The sequence below is a fragment of the Nematostella vectensis genome, chromosome 12, assembly GCF_932526225.1.
Source record: "Nematostella vectensis chromosome 12, jaNemVect1.1, whole genome shotgun sequence".
Lineage (NCBI taxonomy): Eukaryota > Metazoa > Cnidaria > Anthozoa > Actiniaria > Edwardsiidae > Nematostella > Nematostella vectensis.
In genome coordinates, this window is record NC_064045.1 from 9,530,616 (window position 1) to 9,551,453 (window position 20,838).

At 41.2% G+C, this 20,838-nt stretch overlaps 1 protein-coding gene across 4 annotated transcripts; it reads right to left on the reverse strand.

The window, feature by feature from the left end:
* Positions 1-1,333: 1,333 nt before the first annotated feature.
* LOC5508437 (gamma-aminobutyric acid receptor subunit beta-1) lies at positions 1,334-19,912 on the reverse strand. Of its 4 annotated transcripts, XM_048720284.1 has the most exons (10): positions 19,896-19,912; positions 17,373-17,450; positions 16,232-16,339; positions 13,625-13,722; positions 13,096-13,163; positions 8,620-9,209; positions 8,411-8,539; positions 8,056-8,270; positions 5,035-5,166; positions 1,334-2,624 (listed from the first exon to the last, which is right to left on the reverse strand). In XM_048720284.1, the coding sequence occupies exons 6-10, from the start codon at positions 8,675-8,677 to the stop codon at positions 2,253-2,255; spliced, it is 906 nt and encodes a 301-aa protein (XP_048576241.1). In that variant the 5' UTR covers positions 8,678-9,209; positions 13,096-13,163; positions 13,625-13,722; positions 16,232-16,339; positions 17,373-17,450; positions 19,896-19,912; the 3' UTR covers positions 1,334-2,252. The 4 variants fall into 4 exon arrangements, with proteins under 4 accessions (XP_048576241.1, XP_048576240.1, XP_048576238.1 ...); XM_048720283.1 differs by lacking the exons at positions 17,373-17,450; positions 19,896-19,912 and adding an exon at positions 16,473-16,758; XM_048720281.1 differs by lacking the exons at positions 17,373-17,450; positions 19,896-19,912 and adding an exon at positions 16,469-16,758.
* Between the last annotated feature and the right edge of the window lie 926 nt (positions 19,913-20,838).

Below are 20,838 nucleotides of genomic sequence, written 5' to 3' on the forward strand. Positions count from 1 at the left end.
ATGCACGCAAATGATAAGCAAACATGCGTCATCAATTGGAATTACGAGGAAACAATGAGCAATGCGCGCAAATGATAAGCAAACGTGTGTCATTAATAAGATTTATGAGGAAACAACGAGCAATGCGCGCAATTGATAAGCAAACATGCGTCATCAATTGGAATTATGAGGGAACAATGAGCAATGGGTGCAAATGATAACCAAACGTGCGTCATTACTTTATCGAATTATAAGGAAACAACGAGCAATGCGCGCAAATGATAATCAAAAGTGCGTCATCAATTGGAATTATGAGGAAACAATGAGCAATGCGCGCAAATGATAACCAAACGTGCGTCATCAATTGGAATTTTAAGGAACAATGAGCAATGCGCGCAAATGATAAGCAAACGTGTGTCATTAATTAGAATTATGAATAAACAACGAGCAATGCGCGCAAATGATAAGCAAACATGCGTCATCAATTGGAATTATGAGGAAACAATGAGCAATGCGCGCAAATGATAAGCAAACGTGTGTCATTAATTAGTCGAATTATAGGGAGCAATGGGCGCAAATGATAACCAAACGTGCGTCATCAATTGGAATTATGAGGAAACAATGAGCAATGCGCGCAAATGATAAGCAAACGTGTGTCATTAATTAGAATTATGAGGAAACAACAAGCAATGCGCGCAAATGATAAGCAAACATGCGTCATCAATTGGAATTATGAGGGAACAATGAGCAATGGGTGCAAATGATAACCAAGCGTGCGTCATTACTTTATCGAATTATAAGGAAACAACGAGCAATGCGCGCAAATGATAATCAAAAGTGCGTCATCAATTGGAATTATGAGGGAACAATGAGCAATGGGTGCAAATGATAAGCAAACATGCGTCATTACTTTAACGAATTATGAGGAAACAACGAGCAATGCGCGCAAATGATAATCAAACATGCGTCATCAATTTGAATTATGAGGAAACAATGAGCAATGCGGGCAAATGATAAGCAAACATGCGCCATCAATTGGAAATATGAAGAAGCAATGAGCAATGCGCGCAAATGATAAGCAAACGTGTGTCATTAATTAGAATTATGAGGAAACAACGAGCAATGCGCGCAAATGATAACCAAACGTGCGTCATCAATTGGATTTATGAGGAAACAATGAGCAATGCGCGCAAACGATAAACGAACTTGGGTCATCAATTTGGAGTGTCTCAACTAATAGAAATCCTCTACCTCTAAATCTGAATGGAGACAAAAATAAGTTTGAGTTGGCGGGGGTTCGAGGGGCCGATCGAAAAAAAAACATTTCAGCTGTCCCTTGAAATTCATAAGCAATTCATAATCAACTTCATCTATTTATGGATGGGAATCACAAACAACTGAAATAAAAATCAGAATCGATCAGCCTTTTTAGTTAGCGGGGAACCATCGTGGATTTGAGTTTGCTACAAAACAGGCTAACTACCCGTTTTTTTTTCTCGTCTTTTCGGGCCTTCCTGGTTTGCGGAGACACATTTATTCGATTGAGTGTTTAATAGAGAAGTGTTTTGTTAGCTTTCTTACAATTCTGGTTTTGTTCCTTTTGCAAGACATCGCTAAGCATAACGGGCCAGGTATTTCACCCGCCAAAGCATACAACACATGATGTCAAAGTTCTTAGAAGATAGCGACACCACGTTCTTTGACGTCAAAATTCTTAGAAGATAGCAAAACCACGTTCTTTGACGTCAAAGTTCTTAGAAAATAGCGACACCACGTTCTATAACGTCAAAGTTCTTAGAGGATAGCGACACCAAGTTCTATGACTTCAAAGTTCTTAGAAGATAGCGGCACCACGTTTTATGACGTCAAAGTTCTTAGAAGATCGCGCCACCACGTTCTATGACGTCAAAGTTCTTAGAAGATAGCGACACCACGTTTTTTGGTGTCAAGGTTCTTAGAAGATAGCGACACCATGTTCTTTGACGTCAAAGTTCTTAGAAGATAGCAAAACCACATTCTATGGCGTCAAAGTTTTTAGAAGATAGCGACACCACGTTCTAAAACGTCAAAGTTCTAAGAAGATAGCAATACCACGTTCTTCGACGACAAAGTTCTTAGAAGATAGCGACACCATGTTCTTTGACGTAAAAGTTCTTGAAAGATAGCGACACCACCTCCTATGACGTCAAGGTTCTTAGAAAAAAGCGACACCACCTTCCTTGACGTCAAGGTTCTTAAAAGTAAGGGACACCATATTCTTTGAGGTCAAGTTCTTAGAAGATAGCGACACCATACTTGTATGAGTACCAGTAAAGAACGTTGTACAGAATGAACAAGAATGGAAAAGCAAGGCGGGAGCACTGGTCTACCCTGTTAGTAGTGGAGTGAGCACACGTAGGACAGCACTTGTTACGTGTACCCTCACGATCTTTGCTGTGCTGCTCGACTGGACTCTCGACCCATGTCTTCGTTTGAACAATGCGGCCTTCGGGGAGAAAATCGTTACAGTTGGGTTCAAACAGAGTGAGGTTTTCAATCCTCGCGCTTTGTAGCTCATTAAGTTGCTCCATCTTTTCTCTTTGAAGTTGTTGTTGCTGTTGCTTTGGTTGCTGATTTAGTTGTTGTTGTTTTTTACCATTTGATTTCTGAAATGTTTTAACATATGCCGCTATCAAAATTGGTTGTCAAATCTGAAAGCATATCTTTTTGCCTTTCGGTTTTAGGAGCAGGTACGTGGGGGGGTGGGGTGGTGGTTACGAACGGGGCTCTCATTATTGATAACTCCTTACCGACTACAGGCCCTGGGGGAGGGGGGTAATTATGCAGGAAACGCACCTGAATTTCATGTGAAATTTCTATACCATGCCTAGAATAGGAATGGCGTTGCGTTTTTTTACTCTTGCTCCAAGGAGCCAAGGTGGGCAGACACGGCGGAAAAACATGGCATACCGCTTCAAATAAGCTCATTTCAAATTTTTAAAATAAAGCAGAAAGTATTTACTAAGTAATAGTAAACAAAATATCATATGCGACTTTTTTAATTGATGCGACTTTTTGTAAAGTATCATTGAATTTGAGCTTTTCGTCCCATGAGTCAATACATAGCGTAAGGATGATCAAGGAAAAAACACTTGAAAAAGGTCGGGGCATGTGCATTTCGGCCTCACGGTATTTGTGTTTCGAAAATCAGTCCGGAATACAAGGAACCGATGGACGTTGTAAGAAATTGTGTCTTCTTTCTATATCTCGAATTGCGCATTTTCCAGGTTTTTACGTCGTTTCGGTGAGCAAGCATTTTTGTCTTTTTTGGTGTGACCTAAGTTTTGAAACTGTGAGCTTGACTGTGCCCGATACTTCACTTCCTTTATCTTATTATCAATCTTGAATGCCGTAGTAAACGTTCTACCTGTCCTGTATTGAATAAATACAAATTAAAACATCCGAAAAGGGATGAGCAAGGGTGAGCAAGGAATTTAGCCTTGGCGGACAACGGGGAACAGGGGTGAGCAAGGACGAGCAATGAATATGAAATTGTAACTGGTAAAAAGTTAAAAAAAAATCGAGGGCATGGCCGAGAATCTAACCTTGTCAAGATGCGGTTATATGAGAAAAAATAGACCATACTTCCAGACATACGCTGAAACACCGTATGGCAGCTGAAAGCTCTACTGCTAGGCTGGAGATTTGGGCCCCAGCACCGCTATCTATCCAACTGTACAACACAAAGGAACCTTAGGTTCCCGCGCATTAATTGGGAGGAAATAACCATGATCCCAGCCCTGTCTTGAAATGAACACTGAAAAATATCGGGGTCTTTTTCACGCTTGCATCTCTTGGGAATAGGCGTGTTGCTATAGTAATGTAGTGCTGTCGTCATCATGTGCAGCTAACTATGCCCCTAGGTCTACATCGCTGCCTTTAGCCTTTGCACTTTTTTGTCCAGTCACGCACGTGCACATTACATTTTTTGTACCCAGAACAAAAAAGAAAGCTTCATTGAAATTAACGCAATCTAAGATGTTTTGTATTCTAAGGTTTTAGAAAAGAATGTGATTAAACCTCTCGTAAGCTACTCTCCTCGAATTTCTTATGAGCATTTCACATTCTAGATTTCATTTTCCTTGGCACAGGCTTCGGGTGTGGGGGTCTTAAACCTAGTTATAGCGTCCAAAATCATAAATCTCACTATCTGTAACAACGCACTTTGTAATAAAAAAAGTTGACGCACTTATAAATTATAAAGTTATAAGTTATAAATTCTGAAGTACCCAAGGATTTTTATCCTAGTATTTGCCATTAAACAGTTTTATAGACAGCTTCGTTATGTTTTATTTGTAATTTTATGGCACACTCTTTCACACTCAAGCTTTGATAAAACGATAATTCTAGTTTAAAAAGTGTGTCAGATATGTTTTTATTACATTACGTTATCAGTTTATCGTTCAAGTTTATATCTTTTGCTCCCGTTTGCTCACCCTGTTCTCCGTTTTCGGCCAAGTTTATATTCCTTGTTTCCCTCGCTCCCTATTGATCATCCCTTTTCGGATATCTTAATTTGTATTTAATCAATACAGATATAACGTACTATGATAATTCAAATTAATAATGTGTAGTCCCAGATATTACCCCCCCCCCCCCCTCTTCCATTGAGGAGGGCGGATGTATGACCCCTCACCCCTCTGGAATTTCCAACCCCTTGGTAAAAAATAAATACAGTAACTGTTCAGGAAGAACGGCCCCCCCTCCTCCCCTTTGGAAATTCCTGGGCGTTTGAACCCCCCACCCCCAATCCCCTCAATGGATGGGGGGGGGGGGGGGGGGTTGGATATTTTCTGGAACTACACAATTAAATAAAGAAACTCCCAAGAGCAATGAAGTACCGAGAGAGCAGTGAAGTACCGAGCACAGGCTCGCCGGTCTAACCCAGGTGCAGTAAAAAGACGAAAATGCTCTCACCCTCTCCTGGGAACAAGATTTTGAAAAAATAGGAAACCCGTTCCTATTCTAGGCAGCATATGGTACTTCGATATTAAATCAGTCGCAATAAATGCTTACTTTGCTTTTCTTCCTGGTATCCAGTTTTGCATGTTTGCAGGCTCGGTCTACCACGATGCACTCGCACAGACTCAAGAAGATGAAAAGGAAGGACACCATGAGGTACCAGTCCATGCCCTTGACATAGCTCACCTAGGGACACAAAATAGTTTTTACTCTGGTCACAGGCGTGACAAAACAGGCATGCGCTAGGCAAAGGCGTGACAAACCAAGTAATTGAAAGTCACAGGTGTGACAGAACAAGCATGGCGTGACAAAACAAGTAATTGGAAGTCACAGATGTGACAGAACAATCATGGCGTGACAAAACAAGTAATTGAAAGTCACAGGTGTGACAGAACAAGCATGGCGTGTCAATTTTATTCCTGGCGAAGGCAGCATTGCTGAATTCAGAAATTACTTAATTTATATATGAGCCATGTTGGCGTCTGGGACGAGCTCTAAAATCACAAGTTTTAACACTAACAGGTTACCCACAGGAAGCCCGATGAATCCGTCACTATTAGAATCAATCAACCGACCTGTCAGATGATTACGTTGTGGCTCTTTATAAACGGTTACGTTGCCAAAACGAAATGATGGCGGTAATGTTGATGATGATGATGATGATGATAATGATGATGGCAATTGTGGCGGTGCAGGTGATAATGACGGTGATGATTATTACGATGATGGTGATTATGATCGTTTATACCTTAGGCAAGGTGCTGTTGGTGTACCCCAGAAAAAAAGACGATTGTCAGTATTGTGTCGCTTACCTTAGGCAAGGTGCTGTTAATATACCCCAACAAGAAGACAATTGTCAGTATTGTGTCTCTTACCTTAGGCAAGGTGCTGTTGGTGTACCCCAACAAGAAGACGATTGTCAGTATTGTGTCGCTTACCTTAGGCAAGGTGCTGTTAATATACCCCAACAAGAAGACAATTGTCAGTATTGTGTCTCTTACCTTAGGCAAGGTGCTGTTGGTGTACCCCAACAAGAAGACAATTGTCAGTATTGTGTCACTTACCTTAGGTAAGGTGCTGTTGTGTACCCCAACAAGAAGACGATTGTCAGTATTGTGTCGCTTACCTTAGGTAAGGTGCTGTTAATATACCCCAACAAGAAGACAATTGTCAGTATTGTGTCTCTTACCTAAGGTAAGGTGCTGTTGGTGTACCCCAACAAGAAGACAATTGTCAGTATTGTGTCTCTTACCTTAGACGAGGTGCTGTTAATATACCCCAACAAGAAGACGGTTGTCAGTATTGTGTCGCTTACTTTAGGCAAGGTGGTGCTGTTAATATACCCCACCAAGAAGACGATTGTCAGTATTGTGTCGCTTACCTTAGGCAAGGTGCTGTTGGTGTACCCCAACAAGAAGACGATTGTCAGTATTGTGTCGCTTACCTTAGGTAAGGTGCTGTTGGTGTACCCCAACAAGAAGACGATTGTCAGTATTGTCACTTACCTTAGGCAAGGTGCTGTTAATATACCCCAACAAGAAGACGATTGTCAGTTTTGTGTCGCTTACCTTAGGTAAGGTGCTGTTGGTGTACCCCAACAAGAAGACGATTGTCCGTATTGTGTCGCTTACCTTAGGCAAGGTGCTGTTGGTGTACCCCAACAAGAAGACGATTGTCCGTATTGTGTCTCTTACCTTAGGCAAGGTGCTGTTGGTGTACCCCAACAAGAAGACGATTGTCAGTATTGTGTCGCTTACCTTAGGTAAGGTGCTGTTGGTGTACCCCAACAAGAAGACGATTGTCCGTATTGTGTCACTTACCTTAGGTAAGGTGCTGTTAATATACCCCAACAAGAAGACGATTGTCAGTTTTGTGTCGCTTACCTTAGGTAAGGTGCTGTTGGTGTACCCCAACAAGAAGACGATTGTCCGTATTGTGTCGCTTACCTTAGATAAGGTGCTGTTGGTGTACCTCAACAAGAAGACAATTGTCAGTATTGTGTCACTTACCTTAGGTAAGGTGCTGTTGGTGTACCCCAACAAGAAGACGATTGTCCGTATTGTGTCACTTACCTTAGGTAAGGTGCTGTTAATATACCCCAACAAGAAGACGATTGTCAGTTTTGTGTCGCTTACCTTAGGTAAGGTGCTGTTGGTGTACCCCAACAAGAAGACGATTGTCCGTATTGTGTCGCTTACCTTAGGTAAGGTGCTGTTGGTGTACCCCAACAAGAAGACGATTGTCCGTATTGTGTCGCTTACCTTAGGTAAGGTGCTGTTGGTGTACCCCAACAAGAAGACGATTGTCCGTATTGTGTCGCTTACCTTAGGTAAGGTGCTGTTGGTGTACCCCAACAAGAAGACGATTGTCAGTATTGTCGCTTACCTTAGGTAAGGTGCTGTTGGTGTACCCCAACAAGAAGACGATTGTCAGTATTGTGTCTCTTACCTTAGGCAAGGTGCAGTTAATATACCCCAACAAGAAGACGATTGTCAGTATTGTCACTTACCTTAGGTAAGGTGCTGTTGTGTACCCCAACAAGAAGACGATTGTCAGTATTGTGTCGCTTACCTTAGGTAAGGTGCTGTTAATATACCCCAACAAGAAGACGATTGTCAGTATTGTGTCGCTTACCTTAGGTAAGGTGCTGTTGGTGTACCCCAACAAGAAGACGATTGTCAGTATTGTGTCGCTTACCTTAGGCAAGGTGCAGTTAATATTCCCCAACAAGAAGACGATTGTCAGTATTGTGTCGCTTACCTTAGGTAAGGTGCTGTTGGTGTACCCCAACAAGAAGACGATTGTCAGTATTGTGTCGCTTACCTTAGGTAAGGTGCTGTTGTTGTACCCCAACAAGAAGACGATTGTCAGTATTGTGTCGCTTACCTTAGGCAAGGTGCTGTTAATATACCCCAACAAGAAGACGATTGTCCGTATTGTGTCTCTTACCTTAGGCAAGGTGCTGTTGGTGTACCCCAACAAGAAGACGATTGTCAGTATTGTGTCGCTTACCTTAGGTAAGGTGCTGTTGGTGTACCCCAACAAGAAGACGATTGTCCGTATTGTGTCGCTTACCTTAGGTAAGGTGCTGTTGGTGTACCCCAACAAGAAGACGATTGTCAGTATGGTAGTGATCCCTACAGTCAGTCTGTTCCCAGTCTCCTCAGGATTCATCCAAAACACGATCCAGCTCAGCATGACAAGGAAGGTGCATGGTACGTACATCTGGATAGCGTAATACCCAATGCGGCGGTGCATTGGGAACGAGGCAGACAGCAGGGTGTAATTACCTGTAGAGCCGAACGGGAGATAAGGACACCGTGCATATTGTGATCAGAGAAAACAAAAGTGATAACTGAATTGTGTGCATGAATTAATGAGGAGAAATGGCGTGAGGCCAGTAATCCTTCTTGTGAGTCTGTTTACCCACCTTGGACATATTCCATCGTTTTTAATGACAGTACGCAGTCCCCGAGTGAAAACTGTGCCATTTCCTTGTTAGCAATGAGAATCTTCGTTGACTTCCATGATAACTTTATATCGTTATCCGTATAACCATCTAGAATCGAAGCAAAGTATGTCAGCTACATAAGCTACTTTTAATAAAAGTACACTCTTAAACTATTGTTGAATACTCACAGCTACCGAACACTAGATTACATGTCTGTGTGTCCATTGGAAAGTCCCTCAGGTCCATTTCACATGATGCCACGATATGGGCGCTGCGCAACACAGACAAAGAACACTTGCATAAGCGACTTAACAGGGCAAGTGAATCAACGTCAGGCTTCAAGGTAAGATACTTGAAAGGTGCTCTATGCCCGTATCTCTTACAACAGCATTACCTCGTCTCATTCCTTCTCTTTCTACCCACCCCGCTCTCCCTTACCCACTTACTCACTGCTGTAGAATACACTTCCGTGTCCCCTTGCCGTATCTCTTACCACAATAATTCCCTATCTCTTTCCTCGATTCTTTTTCTCCGCCCCCTCTCCTTTAGTCACTTACGATCTGCTGTAGAATATGCTTCCGTCAGGCTCCAGTGTGAGCGAGCTGTGGATCTCTGTGTCTGGAGACATGAGATCCGATCTCTTTGCATTGCTGCAGTATGTGTCGGGGAACCATAAATAAGAGATCTGATCTCGTTGCAGCACAACGCTTTGGTTGACTCTATCTGCCAGACGGGGATCTCGCCACATTTGACGGAAATACATGAAGACAGAAAACTCCTGTGAGATCATTTTAATGATTTTGATTATACCACATTATTATGCACTCTTGCCGATTGTGGTGGCGAGGATGGTGCTGCAAGGTGGGGATGGCAGTAGTGGTGGGGGCTGTGAGTGGTGTGAAGGTGATGGTGGAAGTTAGTGGTGGTGATTGTGAGAATGGTGTTGTAGTGGTGATGGCGGTAGTAGTGGTGGTGGTTGTAATAGTGGTGTGTAGGTGATGGTGGCAGTTAGTGGTATTGTTTGTGAGAATGGTGTGTAGGTGATGGTGGCAGTAGTGGTGGTAGTTGTGAGAATAGTGTGTAGGTGATGGTGGCATTAGTGGTGGTGGTTGTGAGAATAGTGTGTAGGTGATGGTGGCAGTAGTGGTGGTAGTTGTGAGAATAGTGTGTAGGTGATGGTGGCATTAGTGGTGGTGGTTGTGAGAATAGTGTGTAGGTGATGGTGGCGGTAGTGGTGGTGATTGTAATAGTGGTGTGAAGGTGATGGTGGCATTAGTGGTGGTGGTTGTGAGAATAGTGTGTAGATGATGGTGGCATTAGTGGTGGTGGTTGTGAGAATGGTGTGTAGGTGATGGTGGCAGTAGTGGTGGTGGTTGTGAGAATAGTGTGTAGGTGATGGTGGCAGTTAGTGGTGGTGTTTGTGAGAATGGTGTGTAGGTGATGGTGGCATTAGTGGTGGTGTTTGTGAGAATGGTGTGTAGGTGATGGTGGCAGTTAGTGGTGGTGGTTGTGAGAATGGTATGTAGGGGATGGTTGCAGTTAGTGGTATTGTTTGTGAGAATAGTGTGTAGGTGATGGTGGCAGTAGTGGTGGTGGTTGTGAGAATAGTGTGTAGGTGATGGTGGCATTAGTGGTGGTGGTTGTGAGAATAGTGTGTAGGTGATGGTGGTAGTTAGTGGTGGTGGTTGTGAGAATGGTGTGTAGGTGATGGTGGCATTTAGTGGTGGTGGTTGTGAGAATAGTGTGTAGGTGATGGTGGTAGTTAGTGGTGGTGGTTGTGAGAATGGTGTGTAGGTGATGGTGGCATTTAGTGGTGGTGGTTGTGAGAATAGTGTGTAGGTGATGGTGGTATTAGTGGTGGTGGTTGTGAGAATAGTGTGTAGGTGATGGTGGCAGTAGTGGTGGTGATTGTGAATAATGTGTAGGTGATGGTGGCAGTAGTGGTGGTGGTTGTGAGAATAGTGTGTAGGTGATGGTGGCATTAGTGGTGGGGGCTGTGAGAATGGTGTGTAGGTGATGGTGGCAGTAGTGGTGGTGGTTGTGAGAATAGTGTGTAGGTGATGGTGGTAGTAGTGGTGGGGGCTGTGAGTGGTGTGTAGGTGATGGTGGCATTAGTGGTGGTGGTTGTGAGAATAGTGTGAAGGTGATGGTGGCAGTAGTGGTGGTTGTGAGAATAGTGTGTAGGTGATGGTGGCAGTAGTGGTGGTGGTTGTGAGAATAGTGTGTAGGTGATGGTGGCAGTAGTGGTGGTTGTGAGAATAGTGTGTAGGTGATGGTGGTAGTAGTGGTGGGGGCTGTGAGTGGTGTGTAGGTGATGGTGGCATTAGTGGTGGTGGTTGTGAGAATAGTGTGTAGGTGATGGTGGCATTAGTGGTGGTGGTTGTGAGAATAGTGTGTAGGTGATGGTGGCAGTAGTGGTGGTGGTTGTGAGAATAGTGTGTAGGTGATGGTGGCAGTAGTGGTGGTGGTTGTGAGAATGGTGTGGTGGTGATGGTGGCAGTAGTGGTGGTGGTTGTGAGAATGGTGTGGTGGTGATGGTGGCAGTAGTGGTGGTGGTTGTGAGAATGGTGTGTAGGTGATGGTGGCAGTAGTGGTGGTGGTTATGAGAATGGTGTGTAGGTGATGGTGGTAGTAGTGGTGGGGGCTGTGAGTGGTGTGTAGGTGATGGTGGCAGTAGTGGTGGTGGTTGTGAGAATAGTGTGTAGGTGATGGTGGCATTAGTGGTGGTGGTTGTGAGAATAGTGTGTAGGTGATGGTGGCAGTAGTGGTGGTGGTTGTGAGAATAGTGTGTAGGTGATGGTGGCATTAGTGGTGGTGGTTGTGAGAATGGTGTGGTGGTGATGCTGGTAGTAGTGGTGGTGGTTGTAATAGTGGTGTGTAGGGGATGGTGGCAGTTAGTAGTGGTGTTTGTGAGAATGGTGTGTAGGTGATGGTGGCAGTAGTGGTTATTGTTGTGAGAATAGTGTGTAGGTGATGGTGGCAGTAGTGGTTATTGTTGTGAGAATAGTGTGTAGGTGATGGTGGCAGTAGTGGTGGTGTTTGTGAGAATAGTGTGTAGGTGATGGTGGCATTAGTGGTGGTGGTTGTGAGAATAGTGTGTAGGTGATGGTGGCAGTAGTGGTGGTGGTTGTGAGAATAGTGTGTAGGTGATGGTGGCAGTAGTGGTGGTGGTTGTGAGAATGGTGTGGTGGTGATGGTGGCAGTAGTGGTGGTGGTTATGAGAATGGTGTGTAGGTGATGGTGGTAGTAGTGGTGGGGGCTGTGAGTGGTGTGTAGGTGATGGTGGCATTAGTGGTGGTGGTTGTGAGAATAGTGTGTAGGTGATGGTGGCAGTAGTGGTGGTGGTTGTGAGAATAGTGTGTAGGTGATGGTGGCAGTAGTGGTGGTGGTTGTGAGAATAGTGTGTAGGTGATGGTGGCATTAGTGGTGGTGGTTGTGAGAATAGTGTGTAGGTGATGGTGGCAGTAGTGGTGGTGGTTGTGAGAATAGTGTGTAGGTGATGGTGGCAGTTAGTGGTGGTGGTTGTAATAGTGGTGTGTAGGTGATGGTGGCAGTTAGTGGTGGTGGTTGTAATAGTGGTGTGTAGGGGATGGTGGCAGTTAGTAGTGGTGTTTGTGAGAATGGTGTGTAGGTGATGGTGGTAGTAGTGGTTATGGTTGTGAGAATAGTGTGTAGGTGATGGTGGCATTAGTGGTGGTGGTTGTGAGAATAGTGTGTAGGTGATGGTGGCAGTAGTGGTGGTTGTGAGAATAGTGTGTAGGTGATGGTGGCAGTAGTGGTGGTGGTTGTGAGAATGGTGTGTAGGTGATGGTGGCAGTAGTGGTGGTGGTTGTGAGAATAGTGTGTAGGTGATGGTGGTAGTAGTGGTGGTGGTTGTGAGAATGGTGTGTAGGTGATGGTGGCATTAGTGGTGGTGGTTGTGAGAATAGTGTGTAGGTGATGGTGGTAGTAGTGGTGGTGGTTGTGAGAATAGTGTGTAGGTGATGGTGGCAGTAGTGGTGGTGGTTGTGAGAATGGTGTGTAGGTGATGGTGGCAGTAGTGGTGGTGGTTGTGAGAATAGTGTGTAGGTGATGGTGGCAGTAGTGGTGGTGGTTGTGAGAATAGTGTGTAGGTGATGGTGGCAGTAGTGGTGGTGGTTGTGAGAATAGTGTGTAGGTGATGGTGGCAGTAGTGGTGGTGGTTGTGAGAATGGTGTGGTGGTGATGCTGGTAGTAGTGGTGGTTGTAATAGTGGTGTGTAGGGGATGGTGGCAGTTAGTGGTATTGTTTGTGAGAATTGTGTGTAGGTGATGGTGGTAGTAGTGGTGGTGGGTTTGAGTGGAGTGGTGATGATGGTGGTAGTAGTGGTTCTTGGTACGAGAGCCCCTAATCGACAACGCTTTCTTGATTAGCGAAGGTGATGCCGTTGATGATTATGATGGTGATGATATGTTGGAGTGGAAACAGTAGCAAAGCTGACAATAAGAGTGATTTTGATATGGTAAGTGTTGGTGCTTGTGATGATTGTGATGATATGTTGGAGTGGAGACAGTAGCGAAGCTGACAAGAAGAGTGATTTTGATATGGTAAGTGTTGGTGCTTGTGATAATAATGATGATTGCCGTAGGCTGGTGCTGTTTGATTTGGTAACGAGGGTTGGTGATTTAGCCGTGCGTATTTCGTACCAAATTCGCTTCCTCGATATTCCCAAATGACTCTACGTAAAAGTCCAGTTTAACATCTGTTGGTCTTTCTGTGTCACAAAAGTAAAAATATGAATTCTTTTTTTATTTTACTTCATAAGCCAATATATCAAGAAGGGTCGTATTGCTTCATCATATCCCTTCAACAGGAAATCCGTCAGATTTATGATATCCCTGTGTTTACTCGAAACACTGTTATTTATGGGATCCCTGTGTTTACTCGAAACACTGTTATTTATGGGAATCCTGTGTTTACTCGAAACACTGTTATTTATGGGATCCCAGTGTTTTCCCACCGCACTTTTATCTATGGTATCCCTGTGTTTACTCTCAGCACTTTGGTCTATGGTATCCCTGTGTTTATTGTCCGCACTGTAGTGTATGGTTTCCCTGTGTTATTCACCGCACTGTGGTCCATGGTATCCCTGTGTTTATTCACCGCATTGTGATCTATGGTATCCCTGTGTTTACTTACCGCACTGTGATCTACGGTATCCCTGTGTTTACTCACCGCATTGTGGTCGTATTGCCTTATCATATCCTTTCACCAGGAATTTCGTCAGATCTATGGCATTACTGCTTATATTTTCTGCACCTCTTGTCTGAACGCTGTAAAAAATAAAGTGAGAATTATAATCTCTATAATCTTGTAACCACTGTAATCTCGAGTTTTGAAATTCTGAATTTATTTTGCTTATTTTGTTATGAAGGCTGTCATCTCCTCACGACATTTTCTTCCAATTTCCGATTTGATTTTTTTTATTGGCTCAATAGCTTATCGTAATTAAATAGCCCTTCCGCCGTGACATCCCATTATGACAAAGCAAATTATCTCACCATAGTTAAATTCAGAAATCGTCCTGAAGTTTCGTGGCTTCCATTCAATCATACATTTGACATTGTAAATTAACTAGCTTTTCGCTAGCCGTATATTTCTTGGCCAAATAGGCGCTTTGAGCTTACGCACGGGGAGGATTTGGGGGAGTTGTAGTTAGAGGTCAAGTTTTGAAGTGTTGATTGCCAGAGGGTGAAAAAAATAATATAAGCGTTAACTTCCGACGGCTTTCCAAGGTGGAAATTTTGCGGAAAACGCGAAAAATAGCTAAAAGGAATTCATGAAAAATAACTAGAAGGAATTTAATGTGTATATTTGGTAGCACCAAAATCCTCGCAAGCAACAAAAATCCTCGCCTTAAAATCCATTCATATCAGTGGTGAAGGTTGTGCTTTTTATACGAGTCAAACTGAACATACTAGATGCTAGATTCCTTTTCAAACGATTGCGTGATTATTAGTGGTTTTGCATGATCGGAAGGGATTGTTTTATGCGGTTGCAAATGCTTTAAGCTCAACCGTCTAACCTCTTGTGGCATGCTTTGAAAGCCTTTCTGCATTTTTGCGGAGCGAAAAAACTCTATTTGCTTTTTTTCAGTTTTGTGGGGTTTAAAAATCACCCGCTTGTAATAACTTGTAAAAACAGAAAAATTTCTGTGAGCGATGAAGCCTTCTTTATGGTTTTTCGCACACAATTGAAAATCACGGAATATTTCAGAAAATGTGGAAAGCTTTAAACTAGAACCAAATATGAAGCGAAATGTGTTATTTTTGTTGCGTTTGACTTTGCCTTTTATTATATTATATAAGCGCCTGCACCCGCGAACGGGTATAACACAGTTTGTATTTAACTGTTCTCCGCCCTTTTACGGCGAGCTTCCCTTTGTTTTAAATATGTTTCATATCTTCTTTTGTCGTATGACGTGCAGATGTTATTTGTGATCGCCCTCCATTCCTTTCTATTATGTACTTGATAGTTCCACACTTCAAGGACGCATCCAATTTTGAGGTCTTTTTTCAAAATGTCCTTGAATCTTAGTTTAGGACGACCAACTGGGCGAGACCCGTGTTCTAGCTCCGAAAATAACAGCTGCTTAGGCACTCTGTCATCGTCCATTCGGCAGAGGTGACCAAGCCAGCGGAGACGATTTCTAGCTAATTTTGTTTCAATATCATCTACGTTTGCGCGACGGAGGACGTCTTCATTGCTTATAAGCAATTATTATATTATGCATACGTAATATAACACTTATTATCAATAGTAACACTTATTAATATCGTAATAAAGGGAAAAGATAATATCTATATAACATATTAAAGTGTATTACGTACACAAAAGACTGTAGAAGCTGGCAACGAATAAAAGTCATATGAGATTTGTTTCAACATTGCATTGAAACGTTTATGAAATGAATGAAAAAGGAAAAAAATAGTTTTTTTTTTGTTTACATTTGATCTCTCCTTTAAAAAATTTGTTCTTTAACTAAATGACAAATTGCGGTAAGAAATATGCATTTTTGCGTTTTGGTAAGGCTTGCATATTGCAGATATATTAACATAGATCAATCATCCCTTTCGCAGCTATATTGTTATCTTTTATCCTTCCTATATTTAGAATTATTGTATTTCAAGTTTGAAAAAGGAGAGACATAAAAAAGTCGATGTAAAAGTCAAATGTAAAAGTCGATGACGTGTTTACAAAGCATTTTGTTTCTCACACGAGCTGTAACTTTCCGTATTCTGCCTTTGGAGACAATTCTTGAGTCTTTAATCAGACCGTCATCGCTATAGAAATCTTTATTAGCACACACATATAACAATACAGACTCAACAATTTAGTTACCTGAATTGTTAACTGAATGCTCGAGTAAAAAAAAGGGTTTTCTCAAGTGCTCTACATCTCTTTTTTGTGATTTCATGGCAATAATTAATTATATATCTGTAAGTAGTGAATCACCATTTCCAAAGAGAGCACAATCATACCCTCTTCTTAAATCACCAAGCCTTTGAACTCCCGCATCTCATAGGGAAATTATCTAATATGGTTTATAAGCAAGCGAAAATGAGATATGAAAAAGTTTATCGTTTACAAGTTAATTCAATAGAGAAAGCGTATATTCACTCAGGCGCAGCCATTCGAACTTAGAAAATGAGAAAATGCAAAAAAAAAGTCATAAAAACGAACCAACAGCCGTTTTATTGCATCCATATTCTCACGAAGACGTTTTGAAGTGTCTTTTGGATAAAACAGTTCCACAGGGATTAAAATCAAAATAAAACTTACCATGCCATTGCTGCAACTGTAATAGCGCACCAAATCCCGGCTTGAAGACTTTTCAAACGTGATCCACCCATTGTGTTCAGTCGTACAAAGAAGACCTCCTCCCTTCCTCTGTAAACGAAAAAACGAAAAGGAAATCGGAGATAAGCTTAGAAGAACGAATATGTTTTTGTCCCTAAACACGAAACTACTAAATTATTCTACCACGAAGATTAAGTACAAAATAGAGGACATGCCTACCTACACTTGTTATCAAATATTAATAGTCGCCACAAGCTGTTCCTTACAGAACTTTGCCAAACCGAAAGCTAGCTTCTGAGCTCTCTGGCAAATGATTTTGAAAAAGGTTATGAAGTCATAATAACTCCGTCACTTCCCGAAGCGAATTAATGCTTGTGATTCTAAGTTGCCTCGTGTATTTGTAAACATAACCGTGCGACCTTTTGGAAAGTTTAGCCTTTTTGCAAATTATATACTTGGTTGCTTCCAGCGTGGGCAATTTGATGAAGCGGTATTGAAATAGACCAAAACATCCGAAATCATTATTCTAAATAGTCGATTGCTATCAATTTTTCAATAGTAAAACTTGAGTTTTCTTTTTATCAGAGGGGCACCCCGTTGTGCATCAAAAACATACGAATCTGTTATACTAATATGATTTTCACACAACTTTAATTTTTAAATTCGAAATAAAATGGCAGGATTTTTTAGTTTTACGATGCTGCTCAATATCCGAAAATAATTCCCATCCATTTGTTAATCAACTTGTAATTAAAAAAAAATATTTTGGAACTGTTTCCAAATTGCTTTTTGTGATTAGATTAGTAGAATCATTATTCATCTAACGTTTGGAAATTCAAGAACACTATTTACATAGTTTTTGCTTTTTGTTTGTTTGTTAACAATGATAGCAGTAAAAAAGCTGGAAGTCTACTGTGAGCTCTGGAGAATCAACCAAGAGTGATAAAAATGCGTTTTTACAACGGAAGGCGAAAGCTTGCTCAGAGTTGAGGAAAAAAGTAAACGCAAAAACCTTAAGGTTGATACAAGGGTCTCACTTCTCTAAGCCCTTGAACTCTCTCTGCCTTTATTTCTAACCCAAACCCTCTTGTACCTCAATAAACCGCACAACCCAACAATTCACCTATTTCAGAGTTCCTGGACAAATTCTTGCGATGGCTGGTTCGTCTTACTCTCGCTATATTTGCTCAACGTCAGGTTTCTGTTAAATTCATATATAAGAAGAAAATGTCAAATTTTACAACACACAAAAAAAACACACGAAAATAACAATATGATGCAGGACTTTGACTGTATAAAAATCCGTATGAAGGTATCAAAATACTTGCTAAACATCATTGATATTAAACAAATTTGGGAGGAGAATTTGATAATGGTTTCTCTAAACCATTCGCAGTTTTCCGAATACCTTTTTCACGTAAAGATCAGATATCTATCAACTTTTTGCACACCGAAACAATTAACGTCCTCTTCTGTACAGCCAATTTTGATAAATATATATATATAAAGTGCTGCAATAATTATAATCATGCAATTTTAATGAGATATTAGGTTTAGCCCTAGTTAATAAATGTTTCATTGTCGATACTTAACAGGTCTTGGGCACATAAAAAGTGAACTGTGTTACTCTTGTATTTTTCTTGGCATGAATGTGAAATGTTTGAATGAGAAAAAGCGGCGGGAATTATTTTCTTAGGAATTCTTTATTTGTTAACACTTAAAAATCAATAACAAAGTAACAAGTTTTGTTGGCGGCATGTTTTCTGTTTTCTTAAAAGTATTCAGATTTTTTATTGTTCTCAATTCAAATGGCAGCTCATTCCAGAGTTTGGGAGCTGCAATGGAAAATACACGATCACCAGGACTTCGTATTGCCCCATGTGACCTGAAGGTATTGTTTAGAAGAAGACCGTACTGATCAGGATTGAGTTTTATAATTGTATGTTTCCTTGAGTAACCTGATTCTTGTCTTAGCTGCGAGGGCTTTCCAGTGTTAGTAGTAAGCAAGCGGTTGTAGGGGGTTTCAGCGAAGGCTAAAGAAAGAAAGGGGGGTGGGGAGGGGCGAAAGAAAGGCTTGTCCCTACTCGATGTCTTGTTTAAGGCAATCAATCAGAGGATTGATATCTTCGCGCGTGCGCACTAGAAGAGAATATCGTTTCAAATGAGCGTGCGCAGTTTTCACATTTTTTTTAAATCAAATTTTTGTCGATTCTGTTTTGAAAAACAAATCCTAATCTGTGCATTGTTATTGCCTTGTGTTTACAAAACATTTTTCTGAATTTGAAAAGGCGTATCCGACAACTACAGCAAGAGTTCGGCATGTGGTTTCTTCCCTCCTCATGCGGCCATACTATCTTTTCTTCTTATCTCTATCCCTTATCTTCATATCTTCACTAAAACCCAAGAGAAACGCTTGCTACACAGGCCCAGTACAGCAACAAAATCAATAACAGCGTACAGCTACACATCTTCCTTTTACTTCGATTCAATCACACATTATAATACTGCGCCTTTTCCAATGTAAGAAGTGTGATTAATTATAATAGATAGTTTATCTCAAAAAGATTGCGTGGCAGCTAAAAAACACGTTGAATTGCGCAACTTACATCTAGTAAAAAAGGGAAAAAAGGAATATAAAATATAACTATAAAAATTTATATTACAAATAAAAAAGATTTAAACACGACTATTATACGATAAAATTAGCGAATATGATATGTTCAATTACGATTATACGTTTAATTTAGTTGTGCGATGCCATGACTGGGATGAAAGATCGCCTAAAACGTTCGGTGCAGCAGCGCTGTACTGAGAATGTTCAGGATTGTCTAAGGCTATAACTACACTGGTTTTTAGGTGGAAAGATGTTCGCTAGCTTATGGTTAGGGCAGGTGGAAATAGACGAAAACAGATTAAGACAGAGTTTGACCATCTATCCTTCAACGTAAGCCACAGCTGGCAATGGACTCGTATGTTCGTTTGCGGTTACGCTTGCGCTTGCGTCCAAGTGAGAACCAATAAGAACTGACCCACTTTTTGGCCGCAAAATCCCCCAACCCCACTCCTTGGGCTGCCAGAAAGCCATATGTAACAAAAAAAAATTACTCCCTCCACCTTTGTTACTGAGCCAAACCCCCCCCCCCCCCCCCCCTTTAGCGAAAAGCTAGATCCGCCCCTCGGTGGTACAAAAGAAAGAAAACTATACGCCGAAAAATAGACGTCGAAAAACGTCTAGCTTTGTGTAGTGTGTACAATAGTATTTTTTTTTTAAATTTCTTATTCAAAGAGTAAACCTGTACTTGCTTATAATGTTACAAAAGCAACAAAGTCTAGTGACATGTAACATGTCTCCTACATGTTTCCTGGTTTAGCCACCACACCAAAAACATGAAGTGTGCGAAAAATTTTGCAGAGCGCGACATGAATATGTTTCTCAACTATCAAAGAAACATTTCTTTTGTCGCTGCTAAACGATTTGGCTTGCCCTTCAATGATTTTCGAGGTGACTAAACTAGCAAACATATCGCACGCTACATGTCTCCTAACTTCGCCAGGGCTGAGTCTTATTTTGTATGATAAAACAAGACGGACGAAATCCAGAAGAAAAAAAAATTGAAGGATAGAAAGAGATTAAGCTAGTACTTACCACCAATTTCGTACTGGTGAAATGAAAGTCATCCGTTATGTCAGCATCTTAATAGTCTAAACCATATTATCGTTACTTATTTGTGGTCCACTAAACATTAAGAGTATTAATTCGCGTTATATGTTGTTTATCTTTTCTAATTGAGGCTCAACTCAAGGAACAATTTTTTTTGGCACTGAATTTGATTTTGTCATCTTCTAGACGCATGTCTATGTTGTCCCGTTGGTAAAAAAACAAAAAGAATATTTATGGCTTATCGATGACTTTAGTTGACTGATGCGATAAAGATCAGTTTACAAGCAGTTATAGATAAGATCAAGCGAGTAGATAAATTCTCCAATAATTGTTTTTTTATTACGTTTCTTTGTGTTTCAAGTGAAGTGTCAAATTACATAAATTAAACGCTATCAAGATTATTTCGGAAAAGTCTCTACTTAAACACTTCGGCGCCTTAATGGCGAAAGCGTTATTAAAATAAAATATTATATTTGTGCTTCTTTTTTTGTAAGCTGATCTAACTGTAAATTATGAATCACGAATTCAGAATTAAAAAAATACGTTTTTTGTCACGCGTGCTACAGAAGCCCAAGGACCATCTTACGGAAACAATTTTTCAAAATGTTAGCCAATCAGGATTCAAGATTCTCAGTTTGATTGACAGAAGCTTTTCTTTTGGTTTTCTTCATACATTGAAATAAAAAAGCCCCAAGCCTCGATGATTGGCTGGTTAAGTTTATGTCGATCATAAATAACACACACGTTTTTGCATCCTTGGGATTACTTCAAAAGCTACAGCCAAGGTATTTGTGAAATTTGCGTACTCATTAATTTTTCAAAATGGCAGCCTGGGAAAAACAGGAACCACAAACCGTGCATAGACATTTTCAACTTGCTAAAAACAGTAAACTTAACAGAAGTGGGCTCTCAAATATGGCATGTAGGT